At 37.5% G+C, this 21380-nt stretch overlaps 3 protein-coding genes, 1 long non-coding RNA gene and 1 other non-coding gene across 6 annotated transcripts; all 5 read right to left on the bottom strand.

Moving 5' to 3' along the window:
- Positions 1-392: 392 nt before the first annotated feature.
- LOC140773490 (uncharacterized) lies at positions 393-3892 on the bottom strand. The gene is made up of 5 exons (XM_073116081.1): positions 3470-3892; positions 3346-3383; positions 2947-3217; positions 2193-2479; positions 393-920 (listed from the first exon to the last, which is right to left on the bottom strand). The coding sequence occupies exons 1-5, from the start codon at positions 3806-3808 to the stop codon at positions 482-484; spliced, it is 1374 nt and encodes a 457-aa protein (XP_072972182.1). The 5' UTR covers positions 3809-3892; the 3' UTR covers positions 393-481.
- A 184-nt stretch (positions 3893-4076) lies between these two features.
- On the bottom strand, positions 4077-4149 carry TRNAE-CUC (transfer RNA glutamic acid (anticodon CUC)). The gene has a single exon. It is a non-coding gene; the product is annotated as a tRNA-Glu (tRNA).
- Positions 4150-5516: 1367 nt separating this feature from the next.
- Positions 5517-6493, bottom strand: LOC140773491 (NDR1/HIN1-like protein 1). The gene is made up of 2 exons (XM_073116082.1): positions 6179-6493; positions 5517-6063 (listed from the first exon to the last, which is right to left on the bottom strand). The coding sequence occupies exons 1-2, from the start codon at positions 6401-6403 to the stop codon at positions 5656-5658; spliced, it is 633 nt and encodes a 210-aa protein (XP_072972183.1). The 5' UTR covers positions 6404-6493; the 3' UTR covers positions 5517-5655.
- Positions 6494-8831: 2338 nt separating this feature from the next.
- On the bottom strand, positions 8832-11596 carry LOC140773493 (uncharacterized). The gene is made up of 3 exons (XR_012106482.1): positions 11441-11596; positions 9835-9984; positions 8832-9736 (listed from the first exon to the last, which is right to left on the bottom strand). It is a non-coding gene; the product is annotated as an uncharacterized lncRNA (long non-coding RNA).
- Positions 11597-12939: 1343 nt separating this feature from the next.
- LOC140773488 (serine/threonine-protein kinase Nek5-like) lies at positions 12940-18636 on the bottom strand. 2 transcript variants are annotated; one of them, XM_073116080.1, is made up of 14 exons: positions 18132-18636; positions 17958-18046; positions 17812-17877; positions 17685-17731; positions 17562-17607; positions 17400-17480; positions 17273-17315; positions 17100-17149; positions 16673-16754; positions 16544-16593; positions 15897-15970; positions 15503-15554; positions 14723-15385; positions 12940-14638 (listed from the first exon to the last, which is right to left on the bottom strand). In XM_073116080.1, exons 3-14 carry the CDS (start codon positions 17875-17877, stop codon positions 13214-13216), a joined length of 2679 nt encoding a protein of 892 aa, XP_072972181.1. In that variant the 5' UTR covers positions 17958-18046; positions 18132-18636; the 3' UTR covers positions 12940-13213. The 2 variants fall into 2 exon arrangements, with proteins under 2 accessions (XP_072972181.1, XP_072972180.1); XM_073116079.1 differs by having other exon boundaries at positions 17958-18024.
- Between the last annotated feature and the right edge of the window lie 2744 nt (positions 18637-21380).

The raw sequence follows: 21380 nt of genomic DNA, 5'->3' as shown, positions 1-21380 counted from the left end.
AAGAAAAAATGAAGGTAAAAATAATAGTTAGTAGTCATGATTTATTTTAGTGTTTAGTAAAAATAGATAATTAATGTTGAATTAAATATATATATATATATATATATATATATAAAAAGCTGGAAGGTGTTGATATCTCTCTAGAAGAGAAAATAAAATAAGTCAAAATTATAAAAATTAATTAATTTTAGAAAATTAGAAAAATTTACTTTACACTCCACCTTCTTCATCCATTCATGTAAACATCATATTTTAAAATCATTTTTCTTTCCTACTTTCTCTCCACCAAACACACTGTAAGTAAATCCTATATGTGCTGCTTGGTTACCATCATCGACAGTTCTTTACATATGAAATGGTATAAGCAGGTCCATTATAAAAATTCACAGCGATTGTTGCAAAATATGAACAGAAATCTATAACTTTTTCTCTACAAGGTGATTTAGCTTAAATGTCGTATGAGAATTTTCAATATTTATGATCACATAATTGACATATTGGTCAGTTGGTTAATTTCAGAGCCAGCCAAAGAAGCCCAGTTCACTGCGGTACCCACAAAAAGCTCCCAGAACCAAAGATCCAATGCCAGGACAGATGAAAAGATCAGCAAAGCCAATGTCTGGTACCTGTTCAAAGGCCAACCAGATAGCTCGGCCAATGTCTTCAGGAAGGGAAGGGAATTGCTATCGAGTTTGCGGTCTTGTATTGACCATGCTGTTACCCACTGCACTTGAGAGGGAACCATGTCGAACTCTTCCCGTAACCGTCTACCCAAGTCTGGCATATGCCCACCACCATACAGCACAGCTATTCTCTTGTGCCCAGAGTCTATTGCTCTCTGCAGCTCCTCAGTGGCAACTCTGTTCCTTTCACCAATGATAACAGATTTCTCCTCTATGGCCGCGGTCATCCCGGTTAACCTTCACAAGCAAGGGAGAAATCAGCAGTGGATGAGAGAACAAGAGGATTTACGGAGATGAGTAGTATCACATAAATGTTGCTGAACTTTACATTAAGATTAATAGGAATATGGAGTCTAGTGCCCTCACTTGAAATTTCACATCTCATAGACAAGATAATTAGCATGGAGTTGAAATTCTACTTGGTTCAAGTCACTAGATGGTTTCTTCCCTGTCTGGAGTAACTGGATCTTTGAAAGAAACGGATGTACAACCTTTGTATTGCACCAAAGAATTTATCCATCTGCAGAATTATCAACTCTTGGGAAAATATTTTCATGGAGAACCTTACAGGGAAACATAGTGGATAGTATATGTCAGGTTTCTCTTAAGCATTAGTCCACAGAAGAATACATGGGTTCTGGGGTGTTGGTTCCATCAAATCTCGCATGACACAGATTCTTGGAAATTCAAATAGGGAACCTACAAAAGCTTAGAGATACACCAGATGGAGTCCATGAACTTGAAATGTGAAACAGAAAATAGATGACAAAATTGATGATATTTGGGATTGAAATAATCAGGATTTTAGTCAGTTGGGATTTGGGACAAAAAGAAGAATAACAACAAATTATATAATGAGATCTTTAGCTTTCTTCTTTTGCTTCCTGCTTTCACCTTCTATTCATAATAACTTCTCTGATAAAATCAGTCATGCTCTACATGTGAGCATATTATAGATGCCTAACAAGTTCCACAATACCACTACTGAAGAACTGATGAAGAAATTGAGGGAAAAAGAAGAACCAAACAAAGATATACACAACCAAGTAGTATATGTGTCCACTTTAATTCTCAATTATTAGCCTATATATTTAAACATACTCTATAATGATCCAGAGTCATCATTTGATGAGGAAGCATATGAATAGTATTCCAAATAGTTTACTGTTTAATGATCCAAGAACTTCCTAATAAGTGAGGAAGAGAAGAAATTGGGTGCATCATTCTTCTTTCTGGGTAAATTTTACATAAATTATCTAAGACATGACATCATCTGGTGCTATTAGTAGTAAGATAATGCAATGAATAATTACTACATGCATCATTTATACATAAAATCATAAGCAACAAAACCACTGTTACAGCCTTACAGACCCTTGAACTCCGTAAACAATGAAACCAAGCATATATCATAAAGCTGCAGATAGATCATGTTGATGAAGTTCAGGTAGTTGTGTATTACCTCAGAGGAACTGTATGAATGAAACAGGAGAGAGAGTGACTACTTACTCTGAAGTTAGTCGCCTTGCCAAGAAAATCTTCATGGCAGCTCCTACATCTAATCTCGATAGTGCTTCTAACTCGGGGTATTCTCTGGCTTGACTATCCATTGGAGCACAAACACCACCAATAATGAGAAATCCAACAAGTGGCATAGGTAGCACACGTGAAGCCCAAAGCAACTTTGATCTCCAAAAGCCAAGATCATCTGGTACAGAAAATGGCTGCACCAGGGCTTTTGTAGATTTAAGAGTCATGTCTCTTGCAAATGTGAAAAAGCTTTCACCTCTTTCAAGCTGGAAGCAGGAATACCATATAAGGTGGTTCACAAAGGTCATTATAGCATATGAACAGAAAATGACTTCTAAGTTGATTTAGAATATTCAAGCACCAAGTTACCCCAGTAACATTCAATTATACAAATAGCAGCAAATATTTGTCCAAAGGTATAAACTGCATTGATAAATTCAAAGAGTAGTTGTAAATTGCAGCAATTAGAGCTGCAATTTTCAGTACTAGATCATACTAGCTGAAAAGCTTCCAGAACCCTCTAAGTCATAAATGAGGTAAAACTAAGTTGAGGTAATCCTTTCAACCTGAAGTCATATTTCTAGTCAAAAAAGAAAAAACAATATCCCTCTGACACTGGCATAAAGAGGCTTCCTTTATGAGAGCACACTAAAATAACTTCTAGTACTAAAAGGTCAACAGTAAATTTAGCTGTCAAACAAGAAGAAAGATAATCTGAGAGATAGCAATTTACCTGAAGTAACCTAAATGTCTCATAGTCAAGGTCAGCATGAAGCCAGTTATCCTCTTCATAATCAAGGCAATCTAGTTGGAAATCTAACGAAAGAATATTCGCCATCTGCCGTTGTATAAATCCAAGAATATTGAAGCCTTTAGAGCGTGAAGCTTTCAGCCTCTTAGTCGATGTTGAGTTTTTCCTGTTCTCTAAACTCTCCCTGCTTGCTACCATTTCATAGAGAACACAGTCATAATATTTAAGCCCCTTCTGCAGTATCTCAAAGTACCTGAACATAAAAATTCATTAATGAATCTCTAAATCAAGATTTTGACTAAAGAATAAACTCCACTAAAATTTTTCCAACCACGAATAATAAACAATTCTGTTAAACTTCGTAATGGAAATCTCACATACTGCTTATCCGCAATGTGGATCGTCGACACCAAATCCACCTGCAAGAACAAAATCCCACCCCACAAATCAACGGCTTTTCCTCTTCATTACAATCCAGAAGAGGAAAGAAATATAATACAAGTACCTGAAGAAAAGGGTTGAGAAGCAGCCACGGAAGCCTCTTCTTGTAGCTGACGACGGCAGTCTGTAGCTCCCCGGTTCCACCACCGCCGTCGCCTTTTTGGAACCTCATGAAATCGGAGATGGTGTTGTTCTCCAGGAACTGGCCGACCTCCGAATCGGACTCCGTCGACGCGGATAGCTTCGGAACCGCTCTTCTCGAGGTGGTACGAAGGAAGGGCTTCCACTTGGGTTTCGACTTGGCGCGAGAGAAAGCCATCGATGAGGGGAAAAGGGATCCGGAGGAGTTGGGGTGCCGTAGAGAGGCATGGTATGGGGCGGGCGTGAGAGATGAATAGACCATTCTTTGTGTTCGTAGAAATGCGTGTGAGGAAGGACGATGGAGAACGGAGGGTAAGAGGACGAGGCTGGGCTTTCATCCTTGTGGTTGCGGCGATGCACACGAAATGCGGAAGAGTTAAAAACGATCGACCGCAGCGGTTGCTGCAGGAATTTCCTGCATACAAGTACATAACTGAAATGGAATTTTACATAATACCCTACCTTTTACCAATATTACGTTTCGCTTCTAAAAGTTGTAAATCAGAACATTTGTATTAAAAATAAAAATATTCCGTTGCCGGGACTCGAACCCGGGTCTCTCGGGTGAGAGCCGAGTATCCTAACCAACTAGACTACAACGGAAGTTACCCTAATTAGGTTATTTTATTTTAAAACTTCTCGAATTAATTGGGCCTTTTCTGGGCCGAATCAGATATAGAACTAATTGGATCGGATACGGTTTTGTTAGATTAAATCCACTTCTGTGTGAAATTGTAGCTCAGTCTTATAATTCATAGGGTGTTTAGTTGCTAGAAATTAGGGTAAAAGAGTACCCACCTTTTAAGAACTTCTCTAGTTTTAATATTTTATTGTAAAAGATAAATAAAAAAATAACTTTCTTACCTATTAAAAATAGCTCCACTTTATTTATTTATTTATTTTTAAAAAAAGTCATTTTATTAAAGTCAGTCACTTTCTCATTATATGAATAAATCTATATCTAGACATTTAAGTAAAATTTTAAAAATAAAAAGCCCACTTTAAATTCTGTCTAACATAATTAGTACAATAGTATGTCACATATTTCTAAGCAACTCCTAAGAATACTCTGCATATGATCTGAAGTAATTAATGTAAAAGTTTGTGTAGAAGTTTAGCAACTTAGGGTTAAATAGATTACAGCCTAAGTTACATTGCAACTTTGATTAGTGTGAAGCATCTTCTCACATGAATAGATATTTTGTGGTTCTAAGTCAGTATTTCAAGGAGGGGGGGCCCCATTACTCTAACCTAAAAGGATTCCAAGTATCTTTCATATCCTCCCTAATTATGTCAGATGGTGACCACCTCTTTGGATCCTTACAAACCCCTGAGTCACTTTCAAGGAGCACTTTGTAGAAGATGACCCCCTAATTATATTATTTTTCCTCCCTCCCATTTTTTTCTTCTCTCCTTGTACCTTATCCTTCCAATCAATTGGATCCATATCCTCTTCTAAAATTTTCTCTATTATCTAGTAAAGATTTCTTTATATAATAATAGATAATATATATATATATATATATGAAAAATAAAAAGATATTATTTCCTACATTTCTATGTCTTAAAGATAAAGATTCCTCAAAAGGCACTACACCTAATTGATTATTATGGTTGGTGCAATGGAGTGAAACCTAATCCCTCTCCCCAAAAGTCCCAACCTCAACAAGAGTAGGTGTTACAAGTGAAAGAGAAGGCAAAGAGAAAATAGACCAGCCTAATTACCTCCACCCCATGTTATAGTATTATATTTAACAAAAATCTGGCAATGAGATGGTTCTTAGATGGTTAAAAGAGTTCATGTTATATATATATATATGTGTATAAATATATATGAGTACAATAGTATTAGTTTAATTGGGATATGATTGAATGCTGGTCTCTCTCTAATAATTATAAATGGTTATTAAAAATCTAATCAAATAATAATAATTAACATCGGTCAACAATTCATATAATATATAGACAAATTGATCGACAATATGGCTTCCGTACCTAATTTATTCTCTTCTTAGCCTCCAATTACACCAATATTACACTTCTAGCTATCTTGTGGCAAATTAACAAACAAAACAACACTTAACGGCGTTTAAGAAAAGGGAGGATTCATCAAACTTCAACGCTACAGGAAGACATGTGCTGGAAGTGGAAAACGGCACCGTAGCCGTTGTCGTCGCCGTTATTGACGGTCAGGAAAGCCGGGCAATTGACGTCGATATGGTAGTGGCCGGAGATCCAAGTGCCGACTTTCCACCGGAGCCGGCCGTAGACTCTTATGTTGATGAGCATGTAGCCAGCGTGCTCGTCCTGCATGAGGGAGGACAAGAGGTAGGGCGCGAGCGGCACGCCGTCGCCGGAGAGGTACGGCGACCACACCGAGACGTCGTTGTGGCCCTGGTACCCCCTCGGCAGCAACGTCGGGATCGTGATCTGCTGCCCCTTGTACTCCGCATACACGTCGAGCTTGTCGTAGTAGATCCCAATACGATCGTTCGGATTACGCGACGACAGCGTCACCTAGATGTCGATCGAATTATAGCAAATATATATAGAGATATATATATATATATATATATATATATATATATATATGAAGAGAGCTTTATTTGATATGCATATATAGATCTCTTACCTGAATTATGGTGGAGAGAGTGTTGGAATTGGGGTAGAGGGTGAGGTTGGAGACGGTCGTGTCCTGGAGATAGTATTTGGGCTTCGTAGGGCGGAGGACGAGCCATATGACGAGGATGACGAAGATGATGAAGACGACGATGCCGAAGACCCACCTAAAGACGTGGTGCCGGTAGAACTTGTGCGACTTGCAGTGGTCGTGGCTGCCGCAATCCTTGGCCGACATGGGAGGAGGAGACAAGGATGGACTACTAGCTAGCTCCTAATGGGAGTTTGAGAGACAGAGAGAGAACGAGAGGAGGGGATGGAGAAGAGATATAATAAGGCAGTGGCGGCTGTTCTGATGCTCCGCGGGCTAGCTAGTCAAGGATGGTTAAAGTGGAGCCATCAACCACGGCACCTCTGTCGGATTCCAGAGCACAGCTCCATGGGTTGAAATTATTTATTAAATGGATTGAAACAGAAGAAGGAAGTAACTAATTAATGACTGGTACTATTGACTTGATAAAGTGATTGGAGGTGGTCTTTCTTTGTATCTCCTTTACTAGTCTTCTCTTTGATGATTGGTAGGTTAAGATTTGAGCAAATTCTTCTAAGAGATCCAGTAAACTAAAGCAGACTAAGTATAATTACTCTTAGTTATTATTGTGACGTAGAAGGGATGATGATGATGACACAAAGGATGGCACGAATCTTATGTGCCTAAAGTGAAAATAAAAAGGACTGAAAGGATCATTTGCACAAGGAACGTAGTGCAATGTTCATGGGTTGCCAAATTGCCACGTTTAATCACGTATCTCAAACTCAAAAGTGGCTAGGTATTGGACAGAGCAGTGGTTTGGTACAACCGACGACTCCACTAGCCTGCAATTATAGTGAGAACACCATTGTGGGATAAATCTAAAATAAGATTCAAACTTTAGTTTACCCTTCTTCTTCATATTCTTCTTATTCTTATTCTAAATGTCTCATCTAATGTCTCGAGTTGGTAGCAGTTGTTGTGACAATAATTGGGATTTTTTTTTAATTTTTTTTTTGGGCGTCACAAGTCAAGAGAAGAGTGGAGTTTGGAGGAGGCGTGTTAAAGACGCCTCTCTAGAGTCACCACTTTGCACCGTGGAAGGGAAGATAATAGACAGTTTGTGACACCTATTTGGATTGGAAAAGAAAAGAAGGTAAATTAGTATTTAGATTAGAGGAATGGTATTTTTGTTTTGTTTTGGATAAATAGAGTTACTATATTTGATCTTTCTGGTGCCCACGAGTTTAAAAAATAAAAAGAGAGAGTAATATTTGAGAATTAACCTTTTGTTATTCATGAATTGCAGCCAAACACACATTTATCTTTCCTTACGGTATATAACTCCTTAGCTTTAAAGTCCTTTTCATCTTTTAACAGAAAAAAAGTAAATAAATAAATGAAATGGTACAAAAACAGAGGTTGTGAACTATCTTAAGCTAATAATTTTAGAAGGGGTGTGCCAAGTTTAATGTGAATAGTTGACGATGGTGATCCACTAACTAATCTACTATGATGGCAATTAGTGGACCCTTGATTGCTGTGGTCCGCAGAAGAAAGCACGATCACTTTGTGAGCAAAGTAATTAATTAATGGCTACCAAACCAGTAAACATGCTTCACTTCGCTATCAATATCTGCCCACCTTCAATTCTTCAAGTATAATATCAAACATTCACACCCACTAAAGCTCGAAATCATATTATCATTTCTAACCCTGCATACCGTGGGAAAATTAATTATAAAGAAGTTTTTAAGAGACAAGCAAAAGGAGCCAAAGCAGTACACGATCTATATTATAAGATCACCAAATCAATAATGCAAGAGGTTGTACTTAAATATATATATATACTGCAGGGGCCTATCTGGAATATAACTGTATGGGAAAAAACTTGGGAAAGAAAGAGACCAATATTGATGATGGAATTGTGTAAAGAGAAGTGAAAGAATGGAGCTTGCAGGGAAAACAATCCAGGTATATCCTAAACTCTTTGAGAGGACAAAAAGAAAAGAGAAGAGAACAGTAAGGATATACACATAAAGTGGTGCTTTACCAAGTGGACAGTGTAGACTCTTAACACCCATTTTGTCTTCATAAAGTCCCAGCAAGACCTGTTTGGAACTTCAGTATTGGGAATTAAATCTTTGAGATACACCTTGATACCCATGGTTAGCCAAAAGGGGCAGCATCATGAGTACTAAGGGAAAAGGTAAAAAGATCCCTTCATAAGTGGGAAAGCCTTAAGATTGAGAATGAGGAGAGGAGAATAAAGAGAAAAAGATGGGGGAAGAGACTCAGAGAGGATGGAGATAAAAAGAACACCAATGAGAAAAAAAAAGATGGGTGGGCCTTACTAAGTGATGTGGTATCAAGAAGAAAAGGTGCACACTGATGCAGACATTATCCATTATAAAACTTGCGAATTGTTTTTCATCTTTGGTAGGAAAGCTGTTATGTCACAGGAGGACTTCTATTATTTCAAGCAATTCAACTAATTTCCAGATAATACAGGGAGAGTATTTTAGAGGAAAAGTGAGAAGAAATTATTACAAAATACAAACTTCAAATGGCAGATAAAGCAATTTGAAACTTATCATCAAATATATATATATATAAGTAATGCCCAGTGATCTTCTCTAACTAGAATAAAATAATTCTTAACCTCCTAACTACGATATAATTGGTTCTTGCAGAAGAATAATAGAATTTTATCAGCATCCTTGATACAAAGAAGAGTATTTATCAGCTTGACCCAGAACATATCAGTCAACTAAGAGGGCAAACACCCTTTAACATATTTCTAAACAGTACGCTTGCTAGCTCACACTAGTGTCTCCACTACCAACTAATCTTTCACAACATATTGACTGATCAACCTCTCATTAGTGAGGAGTAGACAAGAATATCTTCCCCTGTAAACAAGATAAAAGTTACATAGTTTGGCATCTTCCTTCCTATAGTATTGCCTGACCATGATGGCTGGAAGATGTCCTATTTCCCTCTCTACAGACCAAAAGCAGAGGTATATTATTAGATGGTAAGTTGATGAAGCCCATCATAAAAAATAAGACTCTTCATCCCAAAAGAAAGCAGCATCTCACTTGGAAGCTTCAAGACCGTAGTAATCGAAAGATGAGGCCCCGCTATGAGTAGCATCGTTTGCTACACACAGTATATTATCGTGATCCAAGTCTTCCCAAGTAATTATAATACCCTCATCCTCTTTCCTTTCTAAACTTAGAGGACCGTGTTATGTAGAGAATGGTGTTTCTTGGTATAAAATTAAGGAGAGGGTGAATGAGAAAATGGGTTAGCCCACTAAAGTTCACCTCGACTCTCCAAAAGCATTCCCCCTCCTAGTATATAATAATTATTACCTCCATTTCCCATTTTAGTATTTGCTACTTCACTCCCTCTCTCTCTCCAAACTTGTACTTAAATCTATTTTATAGAGGATGTCTCCTTAGAAAGATGAGGTGATACCTGGAAATTGCAGCTTCTGCAATCGAGCAGCCTATAACAACTCACTTCTATCGATACCTGGAAGGAGCGGTACCAAATTGTTTACTGGATGAGTTCTTCCATATAAAATGCAGAATACATGAATGGATACTGGAAGGGGTGCCAAGTAATTTCACCTTGCTAGGAGATTTCCAGGTGACTGTGTTAGTGATGAGAAGAATAAATGTTAGACAGCATCTTTAAAATATACCAATTTCCTCAGGATTGATTGGCATCGTTCACGATAATTTAACCTTTTCACGATAATTTAACCTTTGCCATCCCACCTGTATTGGTTCAGTTTAAAATACATGAAATTTGCACTATTTTGTAGTAATAAACAGAGAGTAATGAAATAGAAATACCAATATAAAGAAGCTAAAACATATCCTATAAACTAGAGCAAACAAAAGCAGGAGGAAGAACGTCCTCATGCCTGAGAAAAAAATGGCCTATAAAAAGAAAAACCGACAAGGCAGTTTTTACAGCATCTGTAATGACCTGAAGAATATCTACACTTGGAGTATCACACAACTAGAAGCATAAGTTGCAAATTAGACAAATCAGTTGCATAAGATATTTGTTTTCTTCATGGTCGGATATCTGCATCAGCCATCAGCATCTTAGTTCATTTAATGCATTCCAGAGTTCCAGTTGTATTTAGTATATTTTGAGAGGTATTTGTTATTTCTTAACCAGAGGCCTGAAAGATGACAATGCATTAGGAGGTTTCTCAGTGATGACAAAATTGTTGATGAATATAACTTATGTAAAGAAAAAAATGGCAACATAATCTTAAATTATTCCTTTATTTTCTCAGTAAAGTGAAGAAGGATTCTTGTTGCAATACCAGTTAATTGAGACCCTCCTCTTACCCCTCCTCCCCATTATCACATCACTCTTCATCACTTGTCCTTCCACACTCCCCACTCCAATGTAAATGAACATTGATTCCACCTTTTACCTTGCATATAGCAAGTCTGCTGATTTCAAGCTTTCAGTTTGAACCCCCAAGTCTCTTATAGCCCACACACCCTGAATCTGAGATATTTTAACCCCTACACCTACATGTCACGTAACAGCCTTTAGCAGACTACATGGATAAGGGAGTGTCAAGGCAATCTATCACTTGTTCAATTATTCTTATACAACATCTGGTCTGAACATCAAACTAAAGTTGCATAGAGAAATCACACAAGATTATAATTTTATGTAGAATTTAAACAATACAAGGCACATTTTTGGTCCCAAAATAAAACCCTTAAAAGAATGCAATTTTCAAGATGCCTGAGCATGTTTGTTTTCATCAAAGTACAAGCATTGGGGCTTTTGCAATATAATTACATTTATTTCTTTAATTTAGCATATAAAATTGAGTGAATATTTTTCTATAGTCAATGCATATTTTGTTATACTAGAAAACACACAAATTACATTTGAAATACATATTAGAGTTTGCAAATCCAAAAATCAACTACAATTAAATTGCAAAAGCCCCTGCAAGCATCTGACCATGCTTGTTCTTTATCACTTGAATTAATATTCAATTTCATGTTAAAAAGTATAATGGAAAGAGATATTCTAGAAACTCAGAATGAACTAGTAAGAATGAAATTTAAGTCCCGGTCCAACAGCTTAAGTTTGCACATTTAAACAGTTAACGTCTATATCCAGGTGACATCATGTGAATCTTTAGGCATAAATAGTCCACTAAATAGAAGAATAAGAAGAAGAAGAACATACCCGAAACGCGATACAAAAGGTTTGTATGTAGGTGGTAGAATTTCGTTCAGATATGCGAAATCAGACATCCAGAGAAAGTAAAAGATAGTATGTCTTGATTCTTCCATAGTTACAAATGGCAGTTGGAATTCTAAACCCTATACCCTAAAAAGAGGAGAAGAGAATGTCAGATTACTATCGTTACTCCAATGCTAGGTAATAACTCTTAGGATGTGCCTCACGTTAACATCTTTAGGTCACACACCACTATCACGTCAATTACGCAAGAGAAAAGAGACATTGTAACTAAACTTCATTCATCAAGACATCAACTTCAGTCCAACTTTTTCCTTTCTCCAAAGTGTATTTAGCTTCCAGTCAAATTTACGATTCGAATCTAATACATCGCAAGTTGTTGAACAGATACGGAAGTAAAAGCAACGTAAAAAGGGGAAACTAAAAAAGATACAAAAATGGATCGAATTCGCTGCCCCAATCGCATGCATCCTCACCCAAGACGCCACCAATGGTGAACCGAATTATGCGATTGCATCAAAGATTGCTCAAAGAAACGTAGAAGAGACCGCACCTGGGTGAGACGCACGGCGGCGTCGCCGAGGGCGGAGAGGCGATAGTCGAAGGGAATCGATAAGGAGGTAAACCCTCCATTGCCCTCCTACACTTCTCCTCCTCCGTTACTGGATCTTTAGATGAGAAATCGAAAATTTAAATGATAGTTATGTTCAATATTTCCCTCTCAAAAGTATTGTATTTAGCTTCTATACTCTTCTAGTGCATAGTTGACTGTTTGACTTCAAATATATCACTTGAATACAACTTTACATATATATAGAAAATTCAAGTTAGCATAAAATTGTTGTGTTTATTTTATATTTGGCAAGTTGAACATAGAAAAATAAATGGTAGGTGTACTATGAGAATCTTGCAGTTAAGATTTAGTGCCATATGAATTATATTATATTAGAACATTAGTTATAGACTTAATAGACTTCCATCTCTCTCAACAAAAATATAAAAGAAGATTAGTTAGGCTGGCTTCTATTATAATATAAACAATGTGGTTGTTATCATGGTATATGGATAATGGAACATCCAATTATAATGTTGGCTTCATGATGGAATAGCCTATGTTTAGTTATCATCTGCCTTGTTTACTGGGACCCTTTCTTCTTTACGTTTGATTGCTTTTGAGAACACAAATAATACCCTGTTGAAATAAAGAAGCACTACCACAATCTTTCTTGCATTTAAGATTCAACTAGTGAGTATCCACTATAAAGTAATAACGTTTCTCATAACAAGAAGCTAAATAAAGCAGCTGTAGGAAGTCCGAAGTCCTGCAGTTGGTATGCTTGGCACTGAGTGAGGATTGATAGATCACCTGGATAGCCAATCAAAGGCTGCCGAGTACCCCCTAGTGCAGCAAATCCTGCAGTCAGAGATGCAGATGATCTGTTCCAACTAAATAATTGAAGAGCATATATAGATACAAAGGTCACTTGTAAGTAATGTGCATGTACGTACATATCTCAATGGTGAAAAATTACAAATGCTCTGCTGATAACGGTATCACCTGAGAAAATGGATAATTTTAAAGTCTGGGTAATGTTCTTTTCGCATTGCTGACTATTTACAATATTCCGCAAAGAATATAAAAAATTGTCCGAAGTAAATAGAGGCGATGGAGATTGCAATAACGCTCTAATCAATCTGAATAACCATGTTAGAGAAAGGAGGATGAGAATAACGCTGAAAATTGAAGGATACAATGTCTCATGTTGTTCGGCTGGCTTCATCATTCATCATCCCTTTGAAACTCTTTGCCAACCAGATTGCAGTTTCTCGTGGAGAGACCTTATCCTTCCCAAATGGCTTCAGAACAACTGCAAGTTCTTCCAGCCTATTGTGCTGCAATAGTTCTGCAGAGAGCTCTAATAACCCTTCTAGCGCCTCAGCTCTCTGCCTAAAAGATTTGATATCCAATGTTTCTTTAGCCGGAACTTCCTCTTCCTTTGTTCCAACACTGACCTCTGAGGAATTCGATCTCACTTCCACAGAATTTGATCCTACTATTTCTAAGTTTGATTTTTCCTTGGTGTTGGTTTCTGTAATATTTGGTTTGACAGTAACAGCCTCAGCAACTCCTGGAGCTTTTATACTCGGGGAGGTGCTTCGCAAGTCCACCTCTTCTCTTACAACATTATATAGTTTACCCATGTCCATATTCTGAATACCTATTTCAACACTCTCTGCCACAGGCTGCTCACCACCAACCCGGAAGCTACTGTGTCTTATGACATGTATTACATCATCAAAAGCTGCACTTAAATGAGATGTTGCTGGTTTCTCCAATATCTGATTCGGAGTTGCTTTCTTCTCAAGAACTGTATTCTTTGTAGACGCTGAAACAAATGGAGTAATATCAGTTAGGGATGAGAGGAGCTCTCTAACGGCAAACTTATCATCACCGCTTTGTGTTGCAATACTGTAATGTTCTTGCTTATTGACAGGTAAATCTTCTTTACAAATAAACTCTTGATCAAAGCTTGGAAAGGATGGCTCTAAAACTGAACTTGAACCCATTTCATCATTACTGGCACTGCTCTTCTGTAAGTCTTCTCTGTTGAGCACAGAGCTAAATGTAGGTCCAAAATCATGCTCTTCTCCAGAAGAAAAAACAGCCCTTGAACATGTGCCTGAAGAAATGGAGCACATTGCTGGGGGTTCAGAGACTTCAGGTGTTCCAATTTCATCTGCGCGATCAACTGTGGAGTTTGAGTACGTGCTGCTATGTTTGCTAGCCACTTGCAACGGAGATTCTCGAGTTGGAACAGGTCTCTCTCTAGATTTGACTACCTCTAGCTGCATTCCTCCTGAAGGATTTGAAAAGACCTTTTTGGATGCTGGGGCCTCACTGATGACTTCCTTTGGACTAGAAACAAGTCTGTCTGGACTCTTCTCCCTCTCTGGAACAATCTTAGGCAGAATTTCCTTCAGGACAGTAGTTGGGGGGTTTGAGTTGTCAAGTCCAGCTAGTTTCTGAGCAGGAATAGTAGGCCTTCTTGCTATTTTGGAAGATGGAGGCCTTTGCCTCATATGTGCAGTAATGCCATCATCAGTAATTTGTTTGACAGGATCAGGCAGTGAAGATTCCTCATATCTAGCTTTAGTTTTTGGAGAGGACTCATGAATAGGTAACTGCAACAAATAACAGACGAAATGTTACCAACAAAGAACAAGAGATCCATAACGCACACAGAAATGTTGGAGTTTGAGATATACCAGATGTTTTAAAGGTTGTGATGGCTGCACATTTCTCGAGGAGTCACAGTTGGTCCTGGCAGATTCATTAGCCAGCACCTCATTATTTTTAGAACTAGAGGAACTGGAACTTGTTGGTTTTGATACCTTCGCTGATGGTTCTGCAATATTCTTATTGCTGGGTGCACCAAGTATCTTAACCCTACTAGCTCTCATAGGAGAAACACTTTCTCTGACTTTGTTCTCCTCTTTAAGACCCGTTAATAAATTCTTCACACTTTTTGGTTGCTTGGTCTCATTTTTCTGTTGCTGGTAAGCATGAATGGACTTAGAGGAGTCTTGTCTCTCTAATTCAGCAGTAGAGATGCTTTTAGCAACTTTGACATGTACTGAGGGAGTGCGTTTATTATTACTAACAACTCCATCATCAAAAAGAACAGCTTGTTTCTCAGTTGTCCTGTAATCAGAAAGAGGTGACGCTGATGTGTTTCTCTCACTTGATTGCATACTTTCCTTATCACTATTAGAAATGCTGCTGTTTTGGCTTTCAGACATGCTCTTTTGACTACTTCGTGAGGTGGAGATAGGCTTGTCCAGTGACCCAGTTACACATGAAGGGTCAGGGAACGGACGGTATTGATTGACATAAGTTTGCAGATATGGATGTTTTAATATTTCAGATGCCTGTTTAGATTAAAATTGCAGGATAATTATAACAACGATGTGGGACAACAATAGGTCATCTGCAAACTATATGAGCAGACGCCCTCAATATGCAGGAATAAATGAAATGGAGCTTACATTTGGCCGATGCTCTGGATTCTTTCTCAGCATGCTTTTGATAAGTGTTTTCCTGTACAAAAGAGAATGGAATAAGCTTTGCTGGCAACATCCAGTGAGGATGAGAAACATCAAAATAAGTTTTAGTTCATTTGTCTTAAATCAGTATCCAAGAGAATAAGACACAACTAAATGACAATTTTCAGCTTCCAATTAAAAATTAATTCCTAATGAGATAAAAACATGGCGCCTGACTGCAAAAGAAAGGACATCTTTCTTCTGATATCTTAAAGAAACCTGTTAGGAAAGTCATGTGCATGAATTGCCAAGTATAGAAGAAATCTTCAAAGAGCACATTAACCGATCTAAATATCACAAAAGCTGCAACAAGATGAGGGCAAATGCAAGTACTCACAATGAAGAAGAATAGCAGGCTGGCAGAGGGCCAATGGAGGATCGGTTTATCTTGCTTATCAACCCAGCCATATCCTGAAATTAACAACTATTGTTGAAAATTAAAAATTCTCTAATATTTTATGAAGTGGCAAACATAATAGCAGCTTCACAGCTGATAGAACATATACTAAACTAAATAGAATAACTATGAAAGAAAATAGATAAAGCTAACTACAGGCCAACCAATTATTTAGTAGTGGCAGTTTATGTAAATGACAAAAAATATATTAAGACAAATATTTAAACATCGGACGACATTACCTTTAGCAACTGTGAACAGCAAATGATCTCACTCAAGGAAATTACTGTACTTGTAACAATAGGCATATTAGATAAATAGCAGTCATGTTATAGACAAATTACTTACTCTATTTATCTTGATTAGAGAATTATTTCATAGGATTCTCCAAGTGTAGTTTCTGAATGCATTAGTCAATAATATTAGATTGTATAGCAGATGCATCAATTGTGCCTATTATAACATGTAAGATGGGGGAGGTACAAGGACAATCATTTTAAGAAGAGAAACATAACAGATGCAACTCTCTTTGAGAATCAGATTATGAGAGCAGTTGATGTACATAAAAGGAAAAGATAAGGACTTACAAAAGCTTTAAAAGCTGGTCGATGAGCTGCCATCTCATACACACAGCATCCTGTAAAGTCATATCACAATTTATATCAAATTTATTCACTCTCCAAAATCATAAGGAGGAAATTTGGAGGATACCATACCAAGAGACCATATGTCAGACTTGAACCCGTAAGGAATATCTGCGAGCAGCTCTGGACACATGTAATTGGGAGTTCCAACAACCTGAAGAAGAGAAATTCAAACTATAAATCTCTCGAGGAAAGGCACAAAATATATGGAAAACATTAAATGAAGAGCCTTTCTATAACTATCTAAAAGAGGCCTCAGCAATGCAGATGGTATGGAGCTAACATACTCATGCAAATATCTGAATCAGTCTAAATTGTTCTGATCCACCAGAACCAACTAACATCCAATGTAGAGAGGTTCTAATTTCAGAATATCTGGTTTCAAAAAAAAATAATAAGTTGTGGATCATTTAAGGCTCTGAATTTCAGAAACTGCTTTCATCATGCACTTGAAAAAGGCCTAGTACATAAGATAAGCATCAGTTTGGTGAAAACATACAGAAGAGGCTAAATCGTCTGCCTTCAAGGTCTTAGCAAGCCCAAAATCCCCTGCAAAAAATAAAAACATATACACATGAACTAACAAGATGTCACACAACCCAGACTGAGTACAGAAATGAAAATTATATATACTGTTATTACAGCATTATATTTTTGTCATGAGAAACTAACCAAGCCGAACATCCTGATCTTTAGTAAGAAATATATTTGAACACTGCAGAGGATGTGATAAACAATGTCGCATCAATATTTTCCAAAATACTATATCAAATGCAGTAGCTTCTGATCTGTCACAAACCTTGAGGTCTCGATGCAGAACAAAGTTGGAATGCAAGTACTCAACAGCTAATAAGAGTTGCGTGAACCATTTCAATAATTTCTGAGGAGAATTATTAACAATTACAGTTATACAATTATGAAATCTATTCCACTGGAACTATTGCAAGGGTCATTTTGTCACCTCCTCTGGAAAGTATGTTTCATTCAACCTCTTCATCAATTCAGCCCTGTTCAACACCATGAAATAGAAGTGAGATACTTTCAGTATGAGAAAAAAAACTTCCAAAATGTTAAGCACACTCACATGTCTCCGCCTTCACAGTATCCTGTGACTATACAAACATAGCAGCCCTGCAGTAACATGCCCAATTTAGATAAAGGAAATAGCAATAGCTAATCTATATCCAACTTTTAGAAATTTGTTTCAAAACCTTCTCCACCCAAGCTTCCTTGAATTCGACGATAAAAGGGTGTTGAAGCCGCGCAATAAGCGCCATCTGCGACCAAACAGTCATAAAACATTAAAGAATCCTTTCAACATAAACGACATTCAAAACAAAATATTCATCTTACTGACCTCTTGATGTGCAGATCTCCGGCATCGTTCCGTCTGCCTCGCCAGCCGTATTTTCTTTAAAACATATCTGGAAGCGAAGAATCCTTAAGCTATATAACCAAGAAACTTCCACTTCACTAGAAAAAAAAAAAAGGAGAAAAAAAATTAATCCAAAGAGGACTTATTTTAACCTACTTCTTCTTCTCCTGCTTGTGATTCACAAGGATTGCCGCTCCAAAGGCCCCCTTCCCAATCTGCTCCAGTATCTCATACTGATCCATTCGTGACTCCATCGATCCGATCCAAGAAAGTTCCAATCACTTATCAAGAAACACTCAGATCTACGAAGCATCCGCAGTAACCTCACAGTCCATCCCCAAAACCACCGACAGAGATACCCTGCTCCATAAATCCCCAACTCATTCAACTAGATCTTCCTCGGCTTTTCCAATCCCATCTCATCCTAGACGAATTGAATCTAGACCTTTTGCCCCCAATAGCAACCGAGCGACCTGAATCAATCAAATCTTGAGATCTCCGTCATAACCTACTATCTGGATCTCCAGTGGAGACGGAGATCGGCAGAGCAATGCAGCTCCCTCCCTCACTCCCTCTCTCTCCCCCCTCCAGAACTCGCGCCGGAGCGAGAGAGTGAGAGTAGCCTTCTTATTTCTCTTTTTAATTTTTTTTAACGCGCTTAGCCTTTGCGTCTATTTTAAAATTCCAGTGGGAATAGCAATGGTGATCCGAATAGGAGTTAACCATGGTTAAATAGGTGGGTTACAAAACATTACTTAATTAATAAGGTAGTTTGTCAAGCTTCGCTCGAAGTCCAAAGCATAGCATTAATAGTTTAGTTTAATGGGGAGCTGCGATAATATGTTCCGCTGGAATAGATTTTTTATGTCGATAAGTGGATGGCATATGTAAAGAGCGACAGGATGCGTACGGATGAGCGCATAAAAATTCGTATGCGGGGTGAACAATAATTCTTTTATATTCTTTTTGCTGATAAACTAAGCGTGGGTCAGCTCTTAACCACCCATTTAAAGCTCGTAGATGGTGACAAAGTTTTGCTCTTTTTGCTATTAGAAAATAAAATTAATTAGTGATTTAAAAAATTAAAAAAAAAGCGGTGTAATAATTATATCGGATTTGTTAACCGATTAATCTCGTGACTTAGTTCAAATGTATCAATAAATACTAAATATATCGACTCCAATTTGTATAATGCTTATATTTACATACATTTAACAGTTCAATTGGAGAGAAAGTTAATATTTAAATGTTATTTATAAATAAGAAAAGAGTTAATTAATTTACTCTATGAAGGTATCCGTGTCACAGATAAGGTATCTGTAACCGCGATTTCTTTCTAAAAGAAATCTACGATTTCTTTCTAAAAGAAATCTACGATTTTTAAAGCAATTAGCGTACGCCATCCGTATCAAAATTCTGGTGGGTTTCTACTTCCTTCCCGTAAATATGACGACAGTGCCAGCTCATTTGCCGGGATCCAGGGAGGATCTGGTACGATATCCTCCGAGCCCGAGCCCGAGTCCGAGAGGCAAGCGAACTGGAAGATACTTGGCAGACAAGCATAGCCCAAGTGTCCATCACGTGGTGGATCAGGTAACGTGGTGGGCCCGGGAAGGCGAAGGGTCTCGTGGTCTGGTCTCAAGATCCGATTGACCAAGGAGACGATCGAGGCCCATTGAATGGACGATCCAGATCAGATGTGATGGATTTCGAGTAGAGTAGGTCATAGATGTAACTCCAACCTTAAATAATATTATCAAAAAATTATTTAGTGGTTTATCTTAACGGTTTGATAGTACGGTTGGCTTAGAGTAGCAACTTAATAATACGATGACTTGAAGTAGATCTCGACGGTATTTGATTCAGAATAATTATTTAGCAACAGAAAAAGTATGGTGAGAGTTAAATGATTCTGAATCCAAAGAAAGAGGGTCGACCTATTATCCGGACCATATCTTAACTTGGAGGCTAATTAATGATGAAAAAAAAAAATCAAGTCATGCTATATAGACCATCATTAATTTCTTCATAGTCTAGTCAAATAGTCAACGCTAGGTTAGCTTAAGAGATGGGAGACAAAGGATATGGGAATGGGCCATGAGTGCCCAAAACGTGGTCCAATTCATTATAGCTGGCAAAGGACCAATGCCACTGAATCCGCTCACGAGTCGCTCTGAGCTCTTAACCCATACGTGCAAATTTTTTATTTCTTTTTAAAAAAAGAGATTGTTTAATTACGCTCATATTTTAAACTTGTATATAACAGGGCTTATACGGATTATAGTATTAAGGTATTTGGTTGTAAAATAATGCTTGGTGTGGTATGACATAAAACTTATAGATATTTTGATAAGTAATTAAAATACACTTTATAATTAGTAGATAAGAAAATGAGAAAGAAGATAAAAATAAATAAAAGGTCAGCGTCCTTGTGTAGATATATTATAACAAAGATTTGGCACAAGACGAGAAGTAGGAGCAGGCACTACCTATCGTCTACTTAATTAACATCGTATTTGCTTAGAGTGGAATGAAATAACGGAGTGTGTTGTGTTGCATGTCTGGAGACCATGTGTAATGCTAGTTGTGGGTAAGAGTTGATGGCATGTAACACCAACCAGAAGGATATAGAATGGTAGTTAAAAGGGCTCAAAAGAAAAAAGAAAATGACAAGCTTACAAATTATATTTGACTAGATTTGTTGTTACCTTATGGAAACTTGTCTTAGGAAAAAACAATAGGTATGACTTTTCTATTTAATAGGATTGACCTTTCAATGAGATTAATAACTCATCCATACATGATAGATGTTCATCTGATGAATTTTTGCTTTACTTTGAGGGGTTTTTTCTTATATATATATATAATCTCATGGTAGTAACCATGTTACTGTTTACATGAGGAGATGGGCCTTTTTTTATTTTTCTCCCTCTTTAAGCAGAAATATTATTCACCTAAAAAGCCCATAGGCTCATGGATAACGCCTACCAAAAATGATTAAACAACTAGCAACTGGATTAGCTTATCTATTAAAATTAACTAGAAAGAAGAAGAAGAAGAAGAAAAGGAATCAAAGCTGACCACGGTACTGAAGGCTTTGCAGCAATTGGATTTAGACCAGGAATTCCCCACCCCTCTGCAGTCTGCACATAGAAAGTACTCTCTCTGTTTGGTCCCCAGAATATGAATCCTGTTCCTTCCAACCAACAGGGTTGATTCCGTAGTTCCTATTATTTATTACATTGGCATATTCTTTCCGTGGAGATATTACTATTTCCATCAGTCTCGCCATGATCTAGGTAACTTATCTCCCCCCAATGAATGACTCCATTGTTCCCATCACTCTCATGCTTTTCAGACGGGGATCTCATTTCCACCAGTGTTACTTCCTTGGCTTTACATTTG

Source organism: Typha angustifolia, chromosome 13, assembly GCF_048772165.1.
Source record: "Typha angustifolia cultivar Huaian chromosome 13, ASM4877216v1, whole genome shotgun sequence".
Classification (NCBI taxonomy): Eukaryota; Viridiplantae; Streptophyta; class Magnoliopsida; order Poales; family Typhaceae; genus Typha; species Typha angustifolia.
Note: the sequence above shows the minus strand (reverse complement) of the source record. Positions and strands in the feature narration are given on the sequence as shown.